The sequence below is a fragment of the Rattus norvegicus genome, chromosome X, assembly GCF_036323735.1.
Source record: "Rattus norvegicus strain BN/NHsdMcwi chromosome X, GRCr8, whole genome shotgun sequence".
Lineage (NCBI taxonomy): Eukaryota > Metazoa > Chordata > Mammalia > Rodentia > Muridae > Rattus > Rattus norvegicus.
The window spans coordinates 125571219-125589415 of NC_086039.1; the positions used below are offsets into that span (position 1 = coordinate 125571219).

Genomic DNA, 18197 nt, shown 5'->3' on the forward strand with positions numbered 1-18197 from the left:
AGGACATACTTCACCTTTAAAAGCCAAGCATCACACTAAACAAAGTACTATACATACATACATACATACATACATACATATATATATATATATATATATATTCAAAAGGGTAGATTTGAATGTTCTAACTTCAATTACAAGAACTATTAATAATTTTACAATTCTCATAAGTCACAAACTTGTGTCTAGATCAATATGAAAAAGAAAGTCAACTCCATCATTGAGGGTTGATTATCTCAAATCTAGCTACCTTGTACATGTGGAGGATTATTACTTTAAGTATTTCATATTAATAAACCTGACACAAACAAAAACACAGTCAAAAATTATTTTCAGTTCTTAGGCACTACAGTGAGCTACAATAGGAATGTTACAACCCCTGTAATATGCATCATCTATTTCCATAGCCAAGGCTACTATAAACAAGCAGTAACCATTAGAGGTGAAATCTTCAAATACTGTACAGCAATAGGTACCTATCAGTTTCTAGACAATCCCCAATTTGTACAAATTATATATAAAATAAAAAACCCTAAAAACGACATTGTTTAGCACTTGACCTTTCTCCCCGTGAGCTAAGCACTGGTGATGATTAAAAAGAGCTATATATCTAATCTTGAAACCTCTAAGGGTAAGTAAGAGGACTTTACCTTCCATTGCTGATCAAAGAAGAAAATCCACTATATTTTTAATTTAGAGAAAGCAAAAATGGTTTCAAAAAACAAAACCTGGAAGTCTAGAGCCAACACTGAAGTGCTATATAATTGCCTAGCCCTCTTCCTCACCCCTGGGATGCATAAGAAATACTCTTAACAAAACACTTGACTTACATGTACATAAAGATCATCTAGATCAATGAGATTAAATTGCAGAAGGACTGCTGCAACTCTGTACAAAGACGAGGGCGTCTCACCACTTGGTTCCTAAAAGAACAATAATTCCTTAAGATATAGAGTAAAATTAAAATCTTACCTATTCTTATCTACCAATCATCAATAAAAATTAAGCAACACACTTTAATATTTCTTCATTATAAAATCAAACATCTGAACAATAGGGCAAAGACTTTTGCCAGCATCCCAAAACATCTTCAGATGTGTATAAGAAAACAGTTTTGGGATTAAGCATCTATTACAATGCCTAAGAATATTCAAGTAAAAGCTGAGACTTGAAAAGAATGTGAGATTTAAACTGTATAACATAATTTGCATTTGTTTACAGAGTTGTTATTGCGGTGTTTTACTGTACTTTTTTATACTTGCTTTTCAATTAGTTATCAGTGGCCAAGCAACAATATAGACAACATTGACAAATGTGGAAGTACATACTCTATACTTTTATGTCTTGAATTTTATGCCAACTTACACCCAGACTTCCTCTTCAAAACAGTTAAGATAAATCAGCATTTAAAACACAAAATGGCAAAGTTAATTCCAGATAAACTATGAGGGTCTATGTGTCTAGAAAAACATACTGAAACTAATCTTTAAACATCTATTGTTAATAGATTAACTAGCAATTAACAAGCCAAATGTAAATAAAAGGTAAACAATGACAACATACTAAGTTTCCTTCCCCACAACTGTAATAACACTGAAATAAAACAACTTAAGTACAGGCAGCCACACTTGGGATGCATAATATGACCATAACTTAACTAATTTGTGTTATTTAAAGAAGACACTGTTTTGTTGTATTTTTTATAATAGATAAGTCTTCGACTTAACAATAGTTTCTTGATTCTAAGCATGTGCATATATATGGTTATTTTATATTAAAATATTTTTAATAAAAACAAATAATGGTCCAAGTTTGGTATCAAAACAAATTCACAAAGCTTATGGAAATTATTGATAATCTGTCCTGAGGTACATGACTTGAATGTATTAAAACCACATTCACTAGTCTCATAAACTCAATTTAGATAACCGATGTCAAGAAATTTTAGATCATTGTCCATCACTATAGCTATAATCAAATACCACCCCATGTAATCACAAGATATTTTGTAATTCAAGATATTCTTTGGCCTAAATTCTAAATATATGACCTGTGTTGGAGAATGTTCCAGGTGCATTAAGAAGAATATGTTAGTATTGTTGGGTAGAGTTTTCCACATGGGTCTACTAGACCCAATTCACTTAATGTTCTGTTATATTTTGAGATGAGGCCTCAATGTGTAGCCCCAGGAAGAGTAGAACTCATTATGTTTTTTGCATCAGCCTCCCAAATACTTGGATTTCAGGAGAAGCCCATCATTTCCAGCATGTCTAGTTAATTTGATCATTGATAAGAACAGGGTACACAAAAGGTAAATAACTATTGCAGGATAAATTTCATATCAGTCTAGTCTATTGACAATAGCTGGTTAAAGAGCAAATTTACAAAAGCATATTTAACTTCTAATCTCTTCTGAGATTCTTAAATAGAATATATTATGACCAGTTGCACTGTACTCTTAATCCTATTCTAAACAGTTTATCCTATTCTAAACAGTTAATCCTATTCTAAAGAATTCATCTCGAGAAGTTTTATACTCTTGGATCAAACAAAAACTATTCCCCCTGCTTCATAAATTTAGAGGCTATGGTGCTTAGCTCATTTGTGTTTATAACTATTATAAAATATACAAAAATACTACACAGACCATCAGTCTTACAGGCCATCAATCATCATTTCATAACAATTTCTGACCTGAATTCTACCCTATCTGATATTGATATGGGAACCACAGCTTTCTCCCACATGCAAATATAGTATCTGCTTCTATATTGTTATTTTCAAATTATTTGTACCTTTGAATATAGTTTTCTTTTACCTAGAATAATACTGGATCGTGGTTTTTTTTTTTTATTTGTTTGTTTTGTTTTGAGTGCACTCTGCCAAAACCTGACTTTGAATTAGAGAGATCAATTTTACACGTAAAAGAATTAATAATAAGGATAAGCTTTGTGGGCATTTTTGCTCCTCATCCCCTACATCACCAGCTTCTTTTGTCTGTATTTCTTTCTTGTCCTTTTCTGTTTCTTAGTGAGTACTTTGGGCATTACGATTAACGTTTTATACTTAGGAAAAAGTTACTTTGATTTAATTAATGGCTTCGCTCTAAGAGAATAAAACAGTCTTGTACCCACACATTCATGTCCCTCCCCTTTAAGTGCTTTTGTCAATATGTGAGTTGTAAAAAGAGGGCATTAGCATTTTCAGGTAGTGATTGGAGAGAACAGGAGCACTGGGAAGAGACCAATATACATGCTGCCTACACATTCCTAAGAGCCTACACCCACGATTACATCTCCTAAACAAGACTTGGTTTACACAGCTTTCCTTACTTTCTCTCATGACCACAAATTATTTCAAATCTCTAACAATTCTCTTTCCTTCAGCAGCTATAAGACTACACTCTCACAATAACTTAATAGCTCTGGCAAGAACAAAAATGAAATATTGTCACACAGAGCAGTATAGAGTATTTCTTACAAGAACAAGTTGTTTCTAACATTTAAGTATTTCATATACTTTTAAAAAGTCCAAAAATGGGGCTGGAGAGATGGCTCAGCGGTTAAGAGCACCGGCTGCTCTTCCAGAGGTCCTGAGTTCAAATCCCAGCAACCACATGGTGGCTCACAACCATCTGTAATGGGATCCGATGCCCTCTTCTGGTGTGTCTGAAGACGGCGACAGTGTACTCATATATAATAAATGAATAAATCTTTTTTAAAAAGTCCAAATATATATATATATATTAAACATATATTGTAAAATATACAAAAGTATTGCTCAAATATTGTTAAGCACTCACAGATACACACTGGTTATACCACTAACAGTATGTTCATGCAAAAGAACTTTTAATCTAAAACTAACTATTAACTTGTTTCTCAGAATGTCATCAATCTTCACTGTGATATGATATGATTAATCATGGGCCAAGTTAAATTTTCTCTACCTTTCCATTTCTGTCATTGGTTTCTTGGTGCCTTTAAAACCTGCTAAAATGCTTTGACCTATTTTCCTTTATTATGAATGGACCCTTAAGCTTCTAGTAGGAAAATGAGTAGCAGCTGTGGCTAATGTTTTAATAAAAGCTTAATACGACCAGAAATGACTTTTCGGTAGTTAGGTACCTCCATCAAATCTTTTACAAAATAACAGTGGCAATAATATGACAGATGGAAAGAGAATTAACCAGAAAAATAGGTTATCTTCAGCTACTATACTGATTTAAGAGAACAGAATGTAAAACATCCCTAAAACATTCTAATACCCTTCATATGCACAATCAATTCCTTACTATAACATGTAGCCAAAGGCCTATGCAATCTAAAATGCAAAATCTATCTGGAGACAATTTTCTATCACTCCATTTCTCATGTCACAAAACAGGCAAGTAACAACCGGCTGTTTCTTCAATCAGTTATATATTCCCACACCACCAATCTTTAGTCTTGCAGTTTATTTCTGCATAGGAAATTTTCAACACGTTCCTACTCCTTCAAGTTTTACTAGAACCTGTCTCCTGAGGCAAAATTTAATTCCGCTTTTCTCTAGACTGTCTCATCAAATCATCTACACTCTTAATACAGTGCTCGTCACAACTATCATTAGCTTTTTATTTCTCTATCTCATCAGCTAAAATATTTGAGCTGAAACTAGCAAATAATACAACACAAATAAAACTATACATACAAAATTATAACACTGATCTACAAATACACATATATACACATTCTTACCTGATAAAACTTGAATTTGAATCCAAGAATATGACACAGTGTTTGTGGTTCACACATACTCATGTAAGACTCTAATAACGATATAAAGAAGTCATCATGTTCTGGCCTGCATTCAAATACTTCTAAAATGACATCCAAAACTCTATTGGGATCCAGATTAAAGCATCCTAGAACAAAAGAGTTACATATAAGTTCAAAAGTAATTACATCATCTCTGTTAAAGTCATCAACAATGATAATATACGGCAAGATAAAAATATTTTAATAACTTATTTTCAAAATATGTGATAGGAATAAGAGATCAGAACACAACAACAAAAGAAAAGAACAGGTCAATTTCCCTGAAAAACACAGGTTAGGCATAAACAAGGACTTTCTATAAAGGGTTCCAATGGCAGAGGAAATGATCCCGAGAAATGACAGGTGGAATTACATGAAATTTAAAAGATTCTGTATAGCAAATTAAATGAACACCATAGTGAAAAGACAGTTTACAGAATAGGGGGTAGGGACGAGAAAACTTTGCCAACTGCATAACAAACGAAAGACTAGTGAAGTAGAATACATAAGAACTACAACAATTAAAAAGACTCCACCCCACCAAGAAGATCAAGAAGTTTAGGCAAAGGAATCAAGGTTTCAGGAAGGGCTGAGTGACGTCCAAGATACTGTCTCAAAAATAGAACAAAATAGAAAGAAAATGTGTTGAACATTGACTTACATGAAACTATTGTAATCATTTTTATTGTGTATATTTAACATATTGAAAATGTGTTTGGATTTTTTTAATACAGACAGGTATATATTAATAGTTTAGTTCAGAAAAACGAGTCTACCTCTATTTTTTCTTTGATTTTTTAAAATATATATCTACCACTTTGACATAAAATTCCCTTGAAAGGACCTATGTATTAATAGTGTACTAATCACTTTTGATCCCTACTTAGTAAGTTGTTCAGATTTACTGTCACAATTTAGACAGCAATCATCACCACACGATTCTAGCAGCTCTGCTTCTGTGCGAGCTTACACAGTAAGAAACAACACAGGCTAAACAGTTACGTGTACTTTTATCTGCCAAAATCTTAAAGGGTGATAAGTAAGAGTTTTTCAGATCAATGCATCTGAATACAACTGTACCCAGTGTACATACCTTCCAAACTAGGTATCAGGTTCTCAAAATGGCTAATTAGATAGCAGAGCTAAGAGAGTTTTGTATAAAGTATTACCTACCTAAATTGTGTGTGCGTTAGGAGAAAACAGTGGAAATAAACATGAAGAAACGTATCCAATGATGACATAAAAAGTGGGATGCTGTAAAGTGAGAGCCTTTTGGTCAGATGAGACAAGACCTAAATGGAGTTCCATTGAGAGTGTACCCAATTAATTTGAATGTTGAAAAATATTAAATTAAATTAAATTCTTAACCTCAATTTCTACATGAAAAGTTCCTTTCTTGACCAACCAGAGGGAACAAAAGGTTATCTGGCCAGAAAGAAACAATGAGTCAGGGAGTGAAGCTTTCTAAATTTCTCCATGTCAGAAAAGAGACTGAAAATCACTACAGACACTAGAAATGGGCAGAATATTCATTAATTTTCCATTTAGTTATTTATTTAGCAACAACTAAACCTTAAAAATTGGGTAGTAAACAAAGCAAACAAAAAACATTGTCCTCACAGAGCTGATGGTAGAGACATAAAACTCAGTGTCTAAGTTTGTTCCAAGACCGCCTTAAGGATGCCAAAATCAACAGATGCTACAGTCTCTTATATAAAATGGAACAAGATGTGCATATAATTGATATATATGATCTTACATACCTCATATCACAAAAGATAAACTAATACAACATAAATACTTGTAAAAGATTTTCCACAAATATTTTCAACCTCACAGAAACAAAGAATCAACTATACTTGTTATAGCACTAAGTGTTAACAAGAAAACTAACCCAAGGAATATAAGGAGTGCTCAAAGTGGTGGCCAGGAATGATTTAAGATGATGCTATCTGAGTCTATCTGGTCTACCACACTTTACAGGATGCCAGATGGGTTAGAATAAATACAGACCAAGAAATCAAATTATTTTTACTTATAGATTATCCATGAGGAGCATAAGCCTGAAATGAAGATGGTGTCATGTTGGTCTACAGAGATAATATCTTCTTTTCCAGGAGAGCAAAGTTGAAGAGAGAGGAGTATTTAATTTCCAGTTACATAAAAGCATACCTTTAAGAAAATGCTCCCAAAATAACAAAGGTATGGAAAAGGTCAGAACCCAGAAAGGAATTTAAGAAAAAACAGGAAAGAGACATGCATATAAAAGAAGATAAAGTGAAAGCAAATGCAGGGAGGGTCTCCATAACATGAGATCTTAAGAGGGAGGGAACACTATCTTTTTTTTTTTTTTTTTGGTTCTTTTTTCGGAGCTGGGGACTGAACCCAGGGCCTTGCGCTTCCTAGGCAAGCGCTCTACCACTGAGCTAAATCCCCAACCCCGGGAACACTATCTTAAGTAAAGACATGACACAGTACAAAGAAGAAAAAAACCAGTACAATGGCAGTACGGTAGTACTGACAAGCTTCACAAGCTAGATGAAAGAGGGTAAAATCTGCAGGAAAAAATGCACAGCCTATTCTGGTAAGAAAAGAAATCTGTACTAGAGGAGTTTTAAAAACAGGTCACTGACATTGTCAAGGCCATAGAAGACAACAAGACTCCTACAGGGCTAGAGGTGCACTCATCTGATGTTCAATCACCGTAGGAAAGAAGTATAAATAAATAAATAAATGAATGAATGAATAAGAATCATACGCTACCAGAACCTGACTTCAAAGAAAAAGGTAAATTTCAACTGAATGCAGCCTTAGCTTGTACACTTGGAGTCACCAAAAACCAAGTCAAAGAATAAGAAAGACTGAAAAAAATACAGCTTTATTTTAATGACTACTCTTTATTTCAGAGTTTCTATCTAAGGAATGAATATAAGTTTGGCTGAATCCTTATCCCTTCTCCTAATGTTTTGTGCAGGCATCCACATAAAGTAACCAGGAAGTTGTTACCATTTGAGATGGAACTGAATAGAATGATTAAAAACAAAAACCAAAACACAAGCTGAGGGTAAAAGGCAGCTACATTGTAACCAATGAGACAGGATATAACATTCCTCCATCACAAAAAGTAGGATTTTACACAACTTCAAAATATTCCCTCCGTAGAACACTACCTACTAAATAGGACTAGGAATTCTTGCCAATCTTAAAAAGCCAGGTTTGCCCTATTCATTCCTCCTGTATAAATGTCAGCTACTCTCTTCAAATGCTCAAGACAAAAGTAATGTGACAGAAATGCTATTTTAAAACTAGAGAGAACATTTTTTCTGCTATATTTTTATAACATCTGCTACTTTCAGAAATAAAGATGAAATGTGTTATCAAAGTCATAAATTGTATTTATAAATTAAATTCTAAAGGACTAGATATCAGATTTCAAGAGTTCTCCAAATATTAAAGTTTTCTTATTTATTTTCTACCCTCTATAAAAATGTCTGAAATATAGTTAAAATTTACAGACAGAAGTATTAGAGAAAACATTAGACTATACATACAGGTAACAATGACAAAAACATTTTTCATAAAAATCATGATAAATTTTATAAATACTTATAAAATACTGTAATTAAAAGTTATAGAATCCCAGGTATGGGGTTCTATTTTGTTTCCTGCTGTCCATGAACTCACTATACAGCTGAAGGTGATTCATTTTTTCTTTATAGATATCATCTAAAGTTAAAAATAAAGCTTATCTTAATAACACATACTATATAGACACAGGTATGGCTTACCTATTAAAGATTTGATATTTTCTAATATTAAATCACTAGTAATAGTTCCAGATAAATCTTGCCCCAGTTCAGCAATCAGCTTGGCATAACCTTCATTTTCTTCTCTTAATAAATTGAATTTTTGCTGCTTATAACTGAAATCAGAAATATCATTAAAGGATAAAATTAATTTCAATTATCAAGCTTGAACAATGTAGTGTACTCTCACTGAAGATCACTAACTTAAAACAATCATGAGAATGGCTATCAATTGTAACCTTTTGTGTATCTTTTAGTATAAAAAGCATTATTAGTTAACAAGAGAGCATACCAGCATACCAATATTTCCACCATTTTGAATATGCTCTGAATATAGTCATGGTTATAAAATACTTAGTAGTAATAACCAGCGGGTTCATATAGGTCTGGAGATGTAGCTCAGTAGTTTAAAAGCACTTTCTGTTCTTTCAGAAAACTCAAGTTCAGTTCCCAGCATTTATATATTTCCCTCAGTTTATATATATATTTATATTTATATATATATATACTTCCCTGTAACTCCAGCTCCAGGGAGAATCCAACACCTCTGGTCTCTGAAGGCACCTTCACACACCACCCACCCCCAAACACACACACACTCATGTGCCCAGGATCACAAACACATCATTTAAAATAAGCCTTCTTAAAAAGAATGTCATCTCAAACTTAAATACGAACAAAGTTAACACAAGGATAGCTCACTGAAAACTCAATAATTTAAATGTTCTTTAAAAAAAAAAAGCTACCCACAAGCAAAAAAAAAAACAGCCTTCAAAAAGCCTCAAGAAACTGCTACTATTAAAATGAAAATTCAACATTCAGCTACTTGATCTGTTAATATAAGCCACAAATACTTACAAGAGTTTTGTCTTGATTTTAACTGACTTTTGGTTGAACTGCTGTGATTGTTTGATAAGCCCTAAAGATTCCAAAGTTTCTGGATCCAATCGTTCCTTCAGAACTGTGTCTGAAACTAAATACTGCATTAAAAAATATTAAAAACCATTTATTCCTTAGCATTCCAACTATGTACATATAATCTTAAATATATTCAAAATAATCTTTCCAATGGAAGAATACAAAATCATGTCTCTTTATAAGCCTCGAATTTCAATTCAACAAAATGACTCTCCAAATACTGAAAATTATATAGCTCTTTCAAAAATTATTTTAAAATTACATGTTTGTTATACACAGCTTATAGAGTAAAACTATAGATTAAATTTCATTATGTTGAGCCTGATTTAACTCAATTTTCACTTAAGATAGTACTTCCGCATTGCACATTGTCTGCAGTAAGCCAAAAGACAAGGGCATTCTTCTACATCCTAGTAACTGTATTTTTCCTTGGCTGTAATTTTATGAACATGAAGTGGCTTACTGGACAACTGTGACTTCTATTATTGTGGGGAAGAGTTGTTGCTGTTTGTTTAAAGACAGTGTCTCGTGTATCCCAGGCTGTCTTTGAACTCATCGTAGTTAAGGATGATCTTGAACTTCTGATCCTGTCTCCACCTCCCAAGTGCTGAGACTACAAGCAAGTGTCACCATGCCCGGTTTATAGGGTACTAGGGATAGAACCAAGGATTTCCTATATGCTAGGCAAGCACTTTATTAAGTAAACTACATCCACAGCACAACTTGCATTTATTTCTTTTAAACTACCTATGTCATTTTATCCCTAATAAAGTTCTCAAAAAATCTGTTTAAAAACAACCTACAATAAATTCTACTTACTTCATAGTTGCCTAAGATTTCTATGTTAGGAACTGACTGGGTCAGAAATATCACTGAAGGTTTTTATAGATATAAATTAAGTAATTTAGAATTATGATTATTTCACAGAAATTGCATACCTAATTTCACAAAACATTCCATTTCAAGATCTAAATCTCACCTTATCATGAAGTCAACTGAATGTCAGTATCTTTAATTATCAATTATGATTATACTTATTCAATACAAAATTGAGAAGGGAAAAATATATTTTAAAACTTACCAAACATGCTAATACCAATTGTGTAAAATAGTCTCTCTTGCTTTTTTCTTCTAAACAATTTGTCTCAATATCTATAATGGGAAGAAAAGAGATACAAATTTCATTTTTCTATACTCTCTCCTACTAAAAGATTCATCTTCTTTAAAACGTAGTTTAAAATGTCTCTTTCTGCATTAGGTATGGTAGTACATGCCTGGAAGTAATCTCAGCACCCAGGAGCAGGGGGCATAAGGCTCACAATAAAAGTCTACAGTATGGGCTCCAGGTCAGACCAGGTACATAGAAATACCTTGTCTCAAAAATAAATATAATTGGTTAAAAATAAAATAACTTTGCTGAATCTGGAAAAATTAAAAACTGTAATAATATATCTTTCATATACTCATAAAACCTTTCATTTTTTTAATACTGATAACTGAACCTGTAACCTATAACATGCATCCATAAATAGTTTGTATCACAGGAAACAAAATTTCAGAAATAAAAATACTATTTTCAAAAAGGAAAAATTCTAACAAAGTTTAAATGACCACTTATCAGAGGTGTCAAAATAGACACACATTCCATAATGGTCAAGTTGAACTGGGAAACAAGAAAAATCTTTTTCTACATTAGTTGGGCTTGGTGGTACACACTTGTAATCACGGCCCTCAGAAGGCTGAAGCAGAAGGATCATGAGTTCAAGACCAGCCTGGACTAAATAGTAAGATGCTGTGTCATAACAAAAACAGCAAAAAAAAGGCCCACTTTTGTGGGTGGTTGTTTTGTCTCCCAAGTCCTTTTGAGTGGGTATGTATGTACACTATGCATACTCAGGAGTGTACTATTAACACTGTCGTGTATGGAGGCCAGAGGGTGATGTCGAGTGTCTTCCTCAATTGTTATCCACTTTACTGAGGCAGAGTCGCTCTCACTGAAAGCAAAGGTTGCCAAATTGACTAATATAACTAGCCAGCTTGCCAAAGATATCCTGTCTATGATTCTCATGCACTAGGACAATAGGCAAGCCACCATACTGGCCCCTTCCCCACCTTTTTAAGACAGTCTCATTACTTAATACAGATGGCCTCAAATGCAAAGATCCACTTGCCTCTATCTCCCTGGTGCTAGGACTAGGGTTGTACGTGCACCACCACACAGCCCTTACCCTGCTTTCTCAAGGGAGCTGGGGATCCAAACTCTGATCCTCATGCTTTAGCAAAGGCTTTATTCACTAAGGCAGCTTCTCAGTCTTGGCATTTTGTCGTTGTTTTCTTTTCTTTTTTTAATAAAAAGGTCTCACTATGTAGCACAGGCTTGTCTTCAATTTGCTGTGAACTTCAAGCTGACCTTCAAATCATAGCAATTCTCTTTTCTCAGTTTCTCCAGGGCTGGCACAAAGATGTTTGCTAGCCTTAAGAGTCACTTACCAATGAAGTTGAGAAGTCTAATGTCACCAAGTCTATGAAAAGTTGGTATTAAAAGGTATCTTTAGGGCTGGAGAGGTGGCTCAGAGGTTAAGAGCAGTACCTGCTCTTCCAGAGGTCCTGAGTTCAATTCCCAGCAACCACATGGTGGCTCACAACCATCTGTAATGGGATCTGATGCCCTCTTCTGGTGTGTCTGAAACAGCTACAGTGTACTCATATACATTAAATAAATAAATCTTTTAAAAAAAGGTATCTTTAATATCCTATTTTGACGAATTCTAGTCACTAGATAAAAACACTCAATATTGGCATTTAATACTGAAATATGTAAAACCATAGACTTCTCTCTGTTTTAGAAAATTGTTCAGAAAATTTAAGCTTAGATCTGAGGTGTGGAAGAAATAAAACAATTAATACAAAATGCCAAACATCAAAATTTTCAAATAAGATTAGCAGAATTACAAAGGTTGATTTCAAATCGCTGCTTTAACTGATATTTTTTTTTCCTATGAGAGTGTCTTGCAGTCAAGGCTGACCCCAAACTCACTAATTAGGCAAAATGACCTTAAGTTTCTGATCCTTTCTCTTTGCTTCTACCTCCCAAGTGCTTAGAATTACTTATTTTAAAGTCAACTGAGGCCCTTGGGCCTGTGGAGGCTCAATGCCCCAATGTAGGGCAATCCCAGGGCAGGGAGGCAGGAGTGGGTGGGTAGGTGGGTGAGGGAGCACTCTCATAGAAGCAGGGGGAGGGGGGATGAGATGGGGCTGTTCCAGAGGGGAAACTGGGAGAGGGGGTAACATTTGAAATGTAAATGAATAGAATATCCAATAAAAAGTCAACTGGTAATTTAGACTGTACAATAAACATCATCAGTCTTACTGAGGTAATAACTAGTACCACTAAATAGATCTTCCAAAAATAACATAACCTTACTACAGTTTTACTTTAGTTCATGTTCTACTGTCAACATGAAGAATCAAAACAGAAGGAGATTTATCATCGAACACAACTCTTAAGCATCAAATGTTTTCCTGGCCCTTCATTATTACTTCTTGACAACTGCCATTTGCCCATATCCTAGCCACTGTAGCACAAAGTTAACATGAGGACATTAAGAAAATTCTGGGGGCTATGGGTGTGCCTTAGTGGTATAAGCACTTGCTTAGAATCTGTGAGGTTGTGGGTACTATACACTACAGTGTGTGTGTGCATGCGCACACGCGCACACACACACAAATAAAACATGATTTATGCAATGTAACTTACAATACAATCTCAACTTGTTTTTCTTGACATGGGGTTTCCTAATGCATCCCTGGCAAGTCTGAACCTTGCTCTGTAGACCAGGCTGATGACCTCAAGCTTATAGAAATCCACCTACCTCTACCCCCAGAATGCTGGGACTAGAAGCATATACCCCTGAGTCCAGTTAGTCTCCACTTTTTAATGGTGTTTCTTCCAAGACTTAATTGATCTCATTAATTTTTCCAGGGGTTCCCAGTTATCACTGAGTCCTAACGTTGTTAAGATGACATCACTAAGGTACTTAAGTTCAGGCACATGGTGCTTAAGTCCAGTTGTCTGATTAAGGCACTCTTCTCTCAGCTTGTGATTATAGTAGAAATACTGAACAGGACCTTAGTAAATCTGTCTGTTAGCCTGTATGAAAGCTCACTTTAGTAGTTCTCCCAATTATACTTTCTCTCTTTTCATTATAATTTTTCTAACTCAAAATACCATTCAAATAAACATTCCATCATACCTTACTCGTGTATCCTTAATTAGCACGTTCTTTTTTCATTTCTCCTATGATTTTCTAAACAGCCCTCAGCTTCCTTCTACTCATGTGTTCTATATCACCAACCAACTGGCCCACCTCCAAGGTCTCATCAGTGTACCATGTTACTCAGAATCAGCCTATCAGGCTACCCTCATGTGATTAGTCTTTTTAAAAGGTGTCTTAACCTGAAAAGTACAGGAATATATTGTCTTAATACTCTTAACACATTAAAAACACAACATTATATAGTAAAAAGATCATGGGCTCTGGAGACAAAGGGACTGAAGTTCAAAGGCTACCGTGCTACCTGCATTGCCTTGGGGAAAAAAAATCTCAGTAAACCTCATTTTGCCAATCTGCATACCTACCATACAGTTGTTATAAAGATTAAGATGAAAAGCTTTAACATGATGCCTAAGATAGAAAGGTGTTCCAAAAATAGCACCTATGCTATTATTACTATCATCATCATTATTACACATAACTCTCATTCTTTTTAAAGATTAATTTAATGTGCATTAAGTTTTTTTATTGGATTTTTTTATTTACATTTCAAGTATTATCCCCTTTCCTGGTTTCCCATCCATCAACACCCTATCCTGTCCTCCCACCCCCTTCTTCTATGAGGGTGTTCCCCTCCAACCACCCACCCATTCCTGCCTCCCCACCCTGACATTCCTGCCCCAACATTCCCCTACACTGGGGGGTCCAACCTTGGTAGGACCAAGGGCTTCCCCTTCTATTGGTGCACAACAATGCCATCCTCTGCTACATATGTGGCTGGAGCCATGGGTCCATCCATGTGTACTCTTTCGATGGTGGTTTAGTCCCTGGGAGCTCTGGGGTGTGTGGTTGGTTGATATTGTTCTTCCTATGGGGTTGAAAACCCCTTCAGCTCCTTTAGTCCTTTCTCTAACTCCTCCATTGGGGTCACCATGCGTGAGTTTTAACTGAGTATATGTATACGAACCACAGTCAAGCATGGTACCTATAAAGGTTAAGACCCTCTACAATTGGATTACGAATGAAGAGCTGCCATGTGGGTGCTAAGAACTGAATCTCTGTTCTCCACAAGAGCAACAAGTGCTATTCACGAGTGAGCCATCTTTCCAGCCAGCTAGATCACATTCTTTTTTGTTTTTTAGGATTTATTCATTTATTATGTATACAGTGTTCTGTCTGCATGTATGCCTGCATATCAGAAGAGGGCATCAGATCCCATTACAGATGGTTGTGAGCCACCATGTGGTTGCTGGAAATTGAACTCAGGACCTCTAGAAGAGCAGCCTGTACTCTTTTATGCTCTGGGCCAACTTTAGAGCCCTGATCACACTCTTAATCCTAATTTCTCTACTGGTTCTGGAGTCAACCTTGTATCATTTTTTCCTGTCAAGGATGACTGTGCCAGAGGGGGCACATCAAGGATAGTCTTATCCAAGCATGGGATTCTAATCATGCCTGTAAAAATGGGTTGGGAAGTATGGAATGAATTTCCCCCAAAGTAACCAAATATCATCATCATGAATCCATGTTACAATAAAATGCAATGACCTGTAGAAATAATTCATTTGTCTAAAGAAAATCAAGGAAAGTTGTATTTTAACAAAATAAATCAATTTAAAAAAACCTAATAGATTAGAAGAATCAAATAGAGTGAAAAGGCTAATAACAAATGATTACTACAGAAAGAGAAAATATATTCCCAACACTATTAAGGAACAACATATTTCAAAAATAGCTCCTATAAATTGGTTTCCTGTATATAAAACTTATAGAAAAAATATTTTTATACTGGAATTTATTTTACATTAAATATATTTGTTAGTATCATTTTCAAATACAAAGTTCCTTTTTTCATTTTGTATAAACCAGTCAATTAAATACCATGAAGATATACTTTATCATTCAAACCGAAACAGTTCAAAGTAAAAAACACATTAATGATTTTGTCAGGAGGGGAAAAACTAGGACACATGGCCAACTCATTAGTGGCCTGCCTTTCACATTTATCACTCACATATATTTTAACCTGTTCCCAAAATGGCCACTGTTCTGAAACCTGAAACATTCTCAAATGGGAATTCATATTAGCCAAGACCAAACTCTACATAGTCAGTGAGCCATTTTAAGTAACTCACCTAATCCTAGGCATTAAGAGTAATAAACTAAAGTAACTCCAACTCAACAAACCCTCAGAGAGTAAGTCTTTTTTAAAGGTAATATATGTCTAGCAATGTTATCTGTTGGGACTCAAAGTTATAGAAAGCACAAAACTGATAGGGAAGCCATGCTCAGTTATTTAATCAATAGCTAAAATCCAAAAAATAAATTTGCAAAACATATTATTTGTAAATCCATGTTTTCCTCAGAAACACTACCTTTAATTAGAAATCAAAGGATTATTCATTTTTGGAGAAAAAAATTCTTACAAGAATTTTTATTCTGGATAAATACAAACCAATTTGTAACTCTCAAAACAAAACTACTTTTAATGAGATTGACTAATCTTACTCATTTTAAAATTAAGAATCAAAAGGGAACAACAGTTAAGAATGTTTGAGGTTCAGAGAAATCTCATTGAATGACATGGTATAGTTACTAAAATTGCAGAAACACAGATTAATGTCAGAAAACTTGACTTTTTTACTTGAAATTAGCTCATTTACCTCAAACTTAGGTAAATATACAATATCAAACACTCAAAAAATTATACTAAAGTTAATTTATAAATTGTGATGATACTTGATTTACAAAACTATATTCTGTATAAAGTTTAAAATGATTGAAGATTTACAGAAACATTTACATGTTTGTGAAACCTTGAAAGAAGTCATTCAACATGAACTTACCACAAAGTTGTAATGCAAAATAAACATTTCCTACCTACCTAATATGCAGAACACGTCAGCAAGGATAGAAGGCATATCCTCACGGAATTCCTACAATAAAAAAAGATTTACAGTCAGTTCCAGAATAGCACAGAAAAAGTGTTATTATTTCAAAACAATTCTCATCAATCAACTAGAAGTCAACTCCAACATGTCTACATTAGATTCTCCAAGTAAGTTTCATAAAGGTGTGTGGTACAGGCCTTTAATCCTAGTATAGAAAGGCAGAGGCAGGGAGGCTTCTGTGATTGCAAAGTCAGTATGGTCTCCAAACCCCTGGCTAGCCAGGGCTACATATACACAGTAAGATCCTTTCTCCAAAAAAGAAAAAAAAAAACACAGTGTAAGTAGATCAAACATTTAAAAATGGTATCAATTAAAAGCAATTATTCCCTAATTCAAGATTTTGTGACAAAGAAATGATTATCAAGTTTTCTTTTATTTTCTTTATTCACTCTTTGTTTATACCTTTTGGGGGAGAAAAACTGACCCAAAATCTTGTTTCTAGATGAAAGCACCAGCATTATCCCACATTTGCCTCTTGACTTGCTACTTCATGATCAATTTTAGAGACATTTCCCATTACTAAGAATCACAGTTCAGTTACTGTAATTAGTAGTTTACTAGCACTATAGCAACCCTAAAATTCATCTATTTTTAGAGACTGTAAGAAAGAAACTATAAAGAAAACACTGGCAGCTGCCAAGAATCATATAAATCCATTTGTGTGGTTAAGATACTGCACAAATATATATTAGTATGGAAAAGCCATGACAAAGGCAATGCAGTGTAAAAGCATGGACATTAATGAAGTATTCAAAATAAAGGACACAATAACTTCAAAAACACAGTATACCTAACATTTATTTAGACTATTTTTATGAATGGAAAAATAATTACAGTCAACTGTACATACAGACTAAAATCATATCAACTCTCAATTTACAGAAGGAAATTATCTTAGTGGTCTATCAGTTGTTCAAGGGCTATGAATGCAAATTCTCAGATTAATTAACAAACAGAAGTAGAAAGACACAAGAGTTTTTCCAAAGAAATAAACCACTTCAATAAGAACTATCTTAACTGGAAACAGGGTTAGAAAGGAAGAAAAAGACATATTAAAACTCGTACTGCTCAAATGTACTTAGGGAGGGCTGGGAAGCATCACAACAGCTAAACTTTAAACTTCCATTAAAACTACCTAAGAAAAGCACAAAAATCGTATGAAGCAGATTCAAACTCCCAAAAAAAGAACTACAGAAACATGAAACATATAGAAAATTCACATAAATTCCTGAATACCATCTCAGTATTAGAAAAGTTGGACATATAATTTTCACAAATCTAAAGATCAGCCTAACAACATAATAGCACACCCCTTGAAATTATGAGTTTACAATAAACACTTTAACAATTATCAAATTATCAAACAAACAGAATGAAGTCATTAGTAATCTACCCTCAATCTGCTTTTAGAAGTATTTACTGGCCTAAATCCTCCAGTAAATGTAAGTAAAA

General features: G+C 34.2%; 1 protein-coding gene across 2 annotated transcripts in view; it reads right to left on the bottom strand.

Annotated features, from left to right (window-relative positions):
• The window catches only part of Thoc2 (THO complex subunit 2), a 114591-nt gene that overhangs the window by 70670 nt on the left and 25724 nt on the right, over positions 1-18197 (bottom strand). For both annotated transcript variants that reach the window (XM_006257504.5, NM_001191756.2), the window contains exons 4-9: positions 16679-16730; positions 10602-10672; positions 9461-9582; positions 8585-8718; positions 4737-4903; positions 831-923 (exon numbers count right to left, since the gene is read on the bottom strand). In XM_006257504.5, the coding sequence (XP_006257566.1) occupies positions 831-923; positions 4737-4903; positions 8585-8718; positions 9461-9582; positions 10602-10672; positions 16679-16730 (639 nt within the window). The remainder of the gene's footprint in view (positions 1-830; positions 924-4736; positions 4904-8584; positions 8719-9460; positions 9583-10601; positions 10673-16678; positions 16731-18197) is intronic.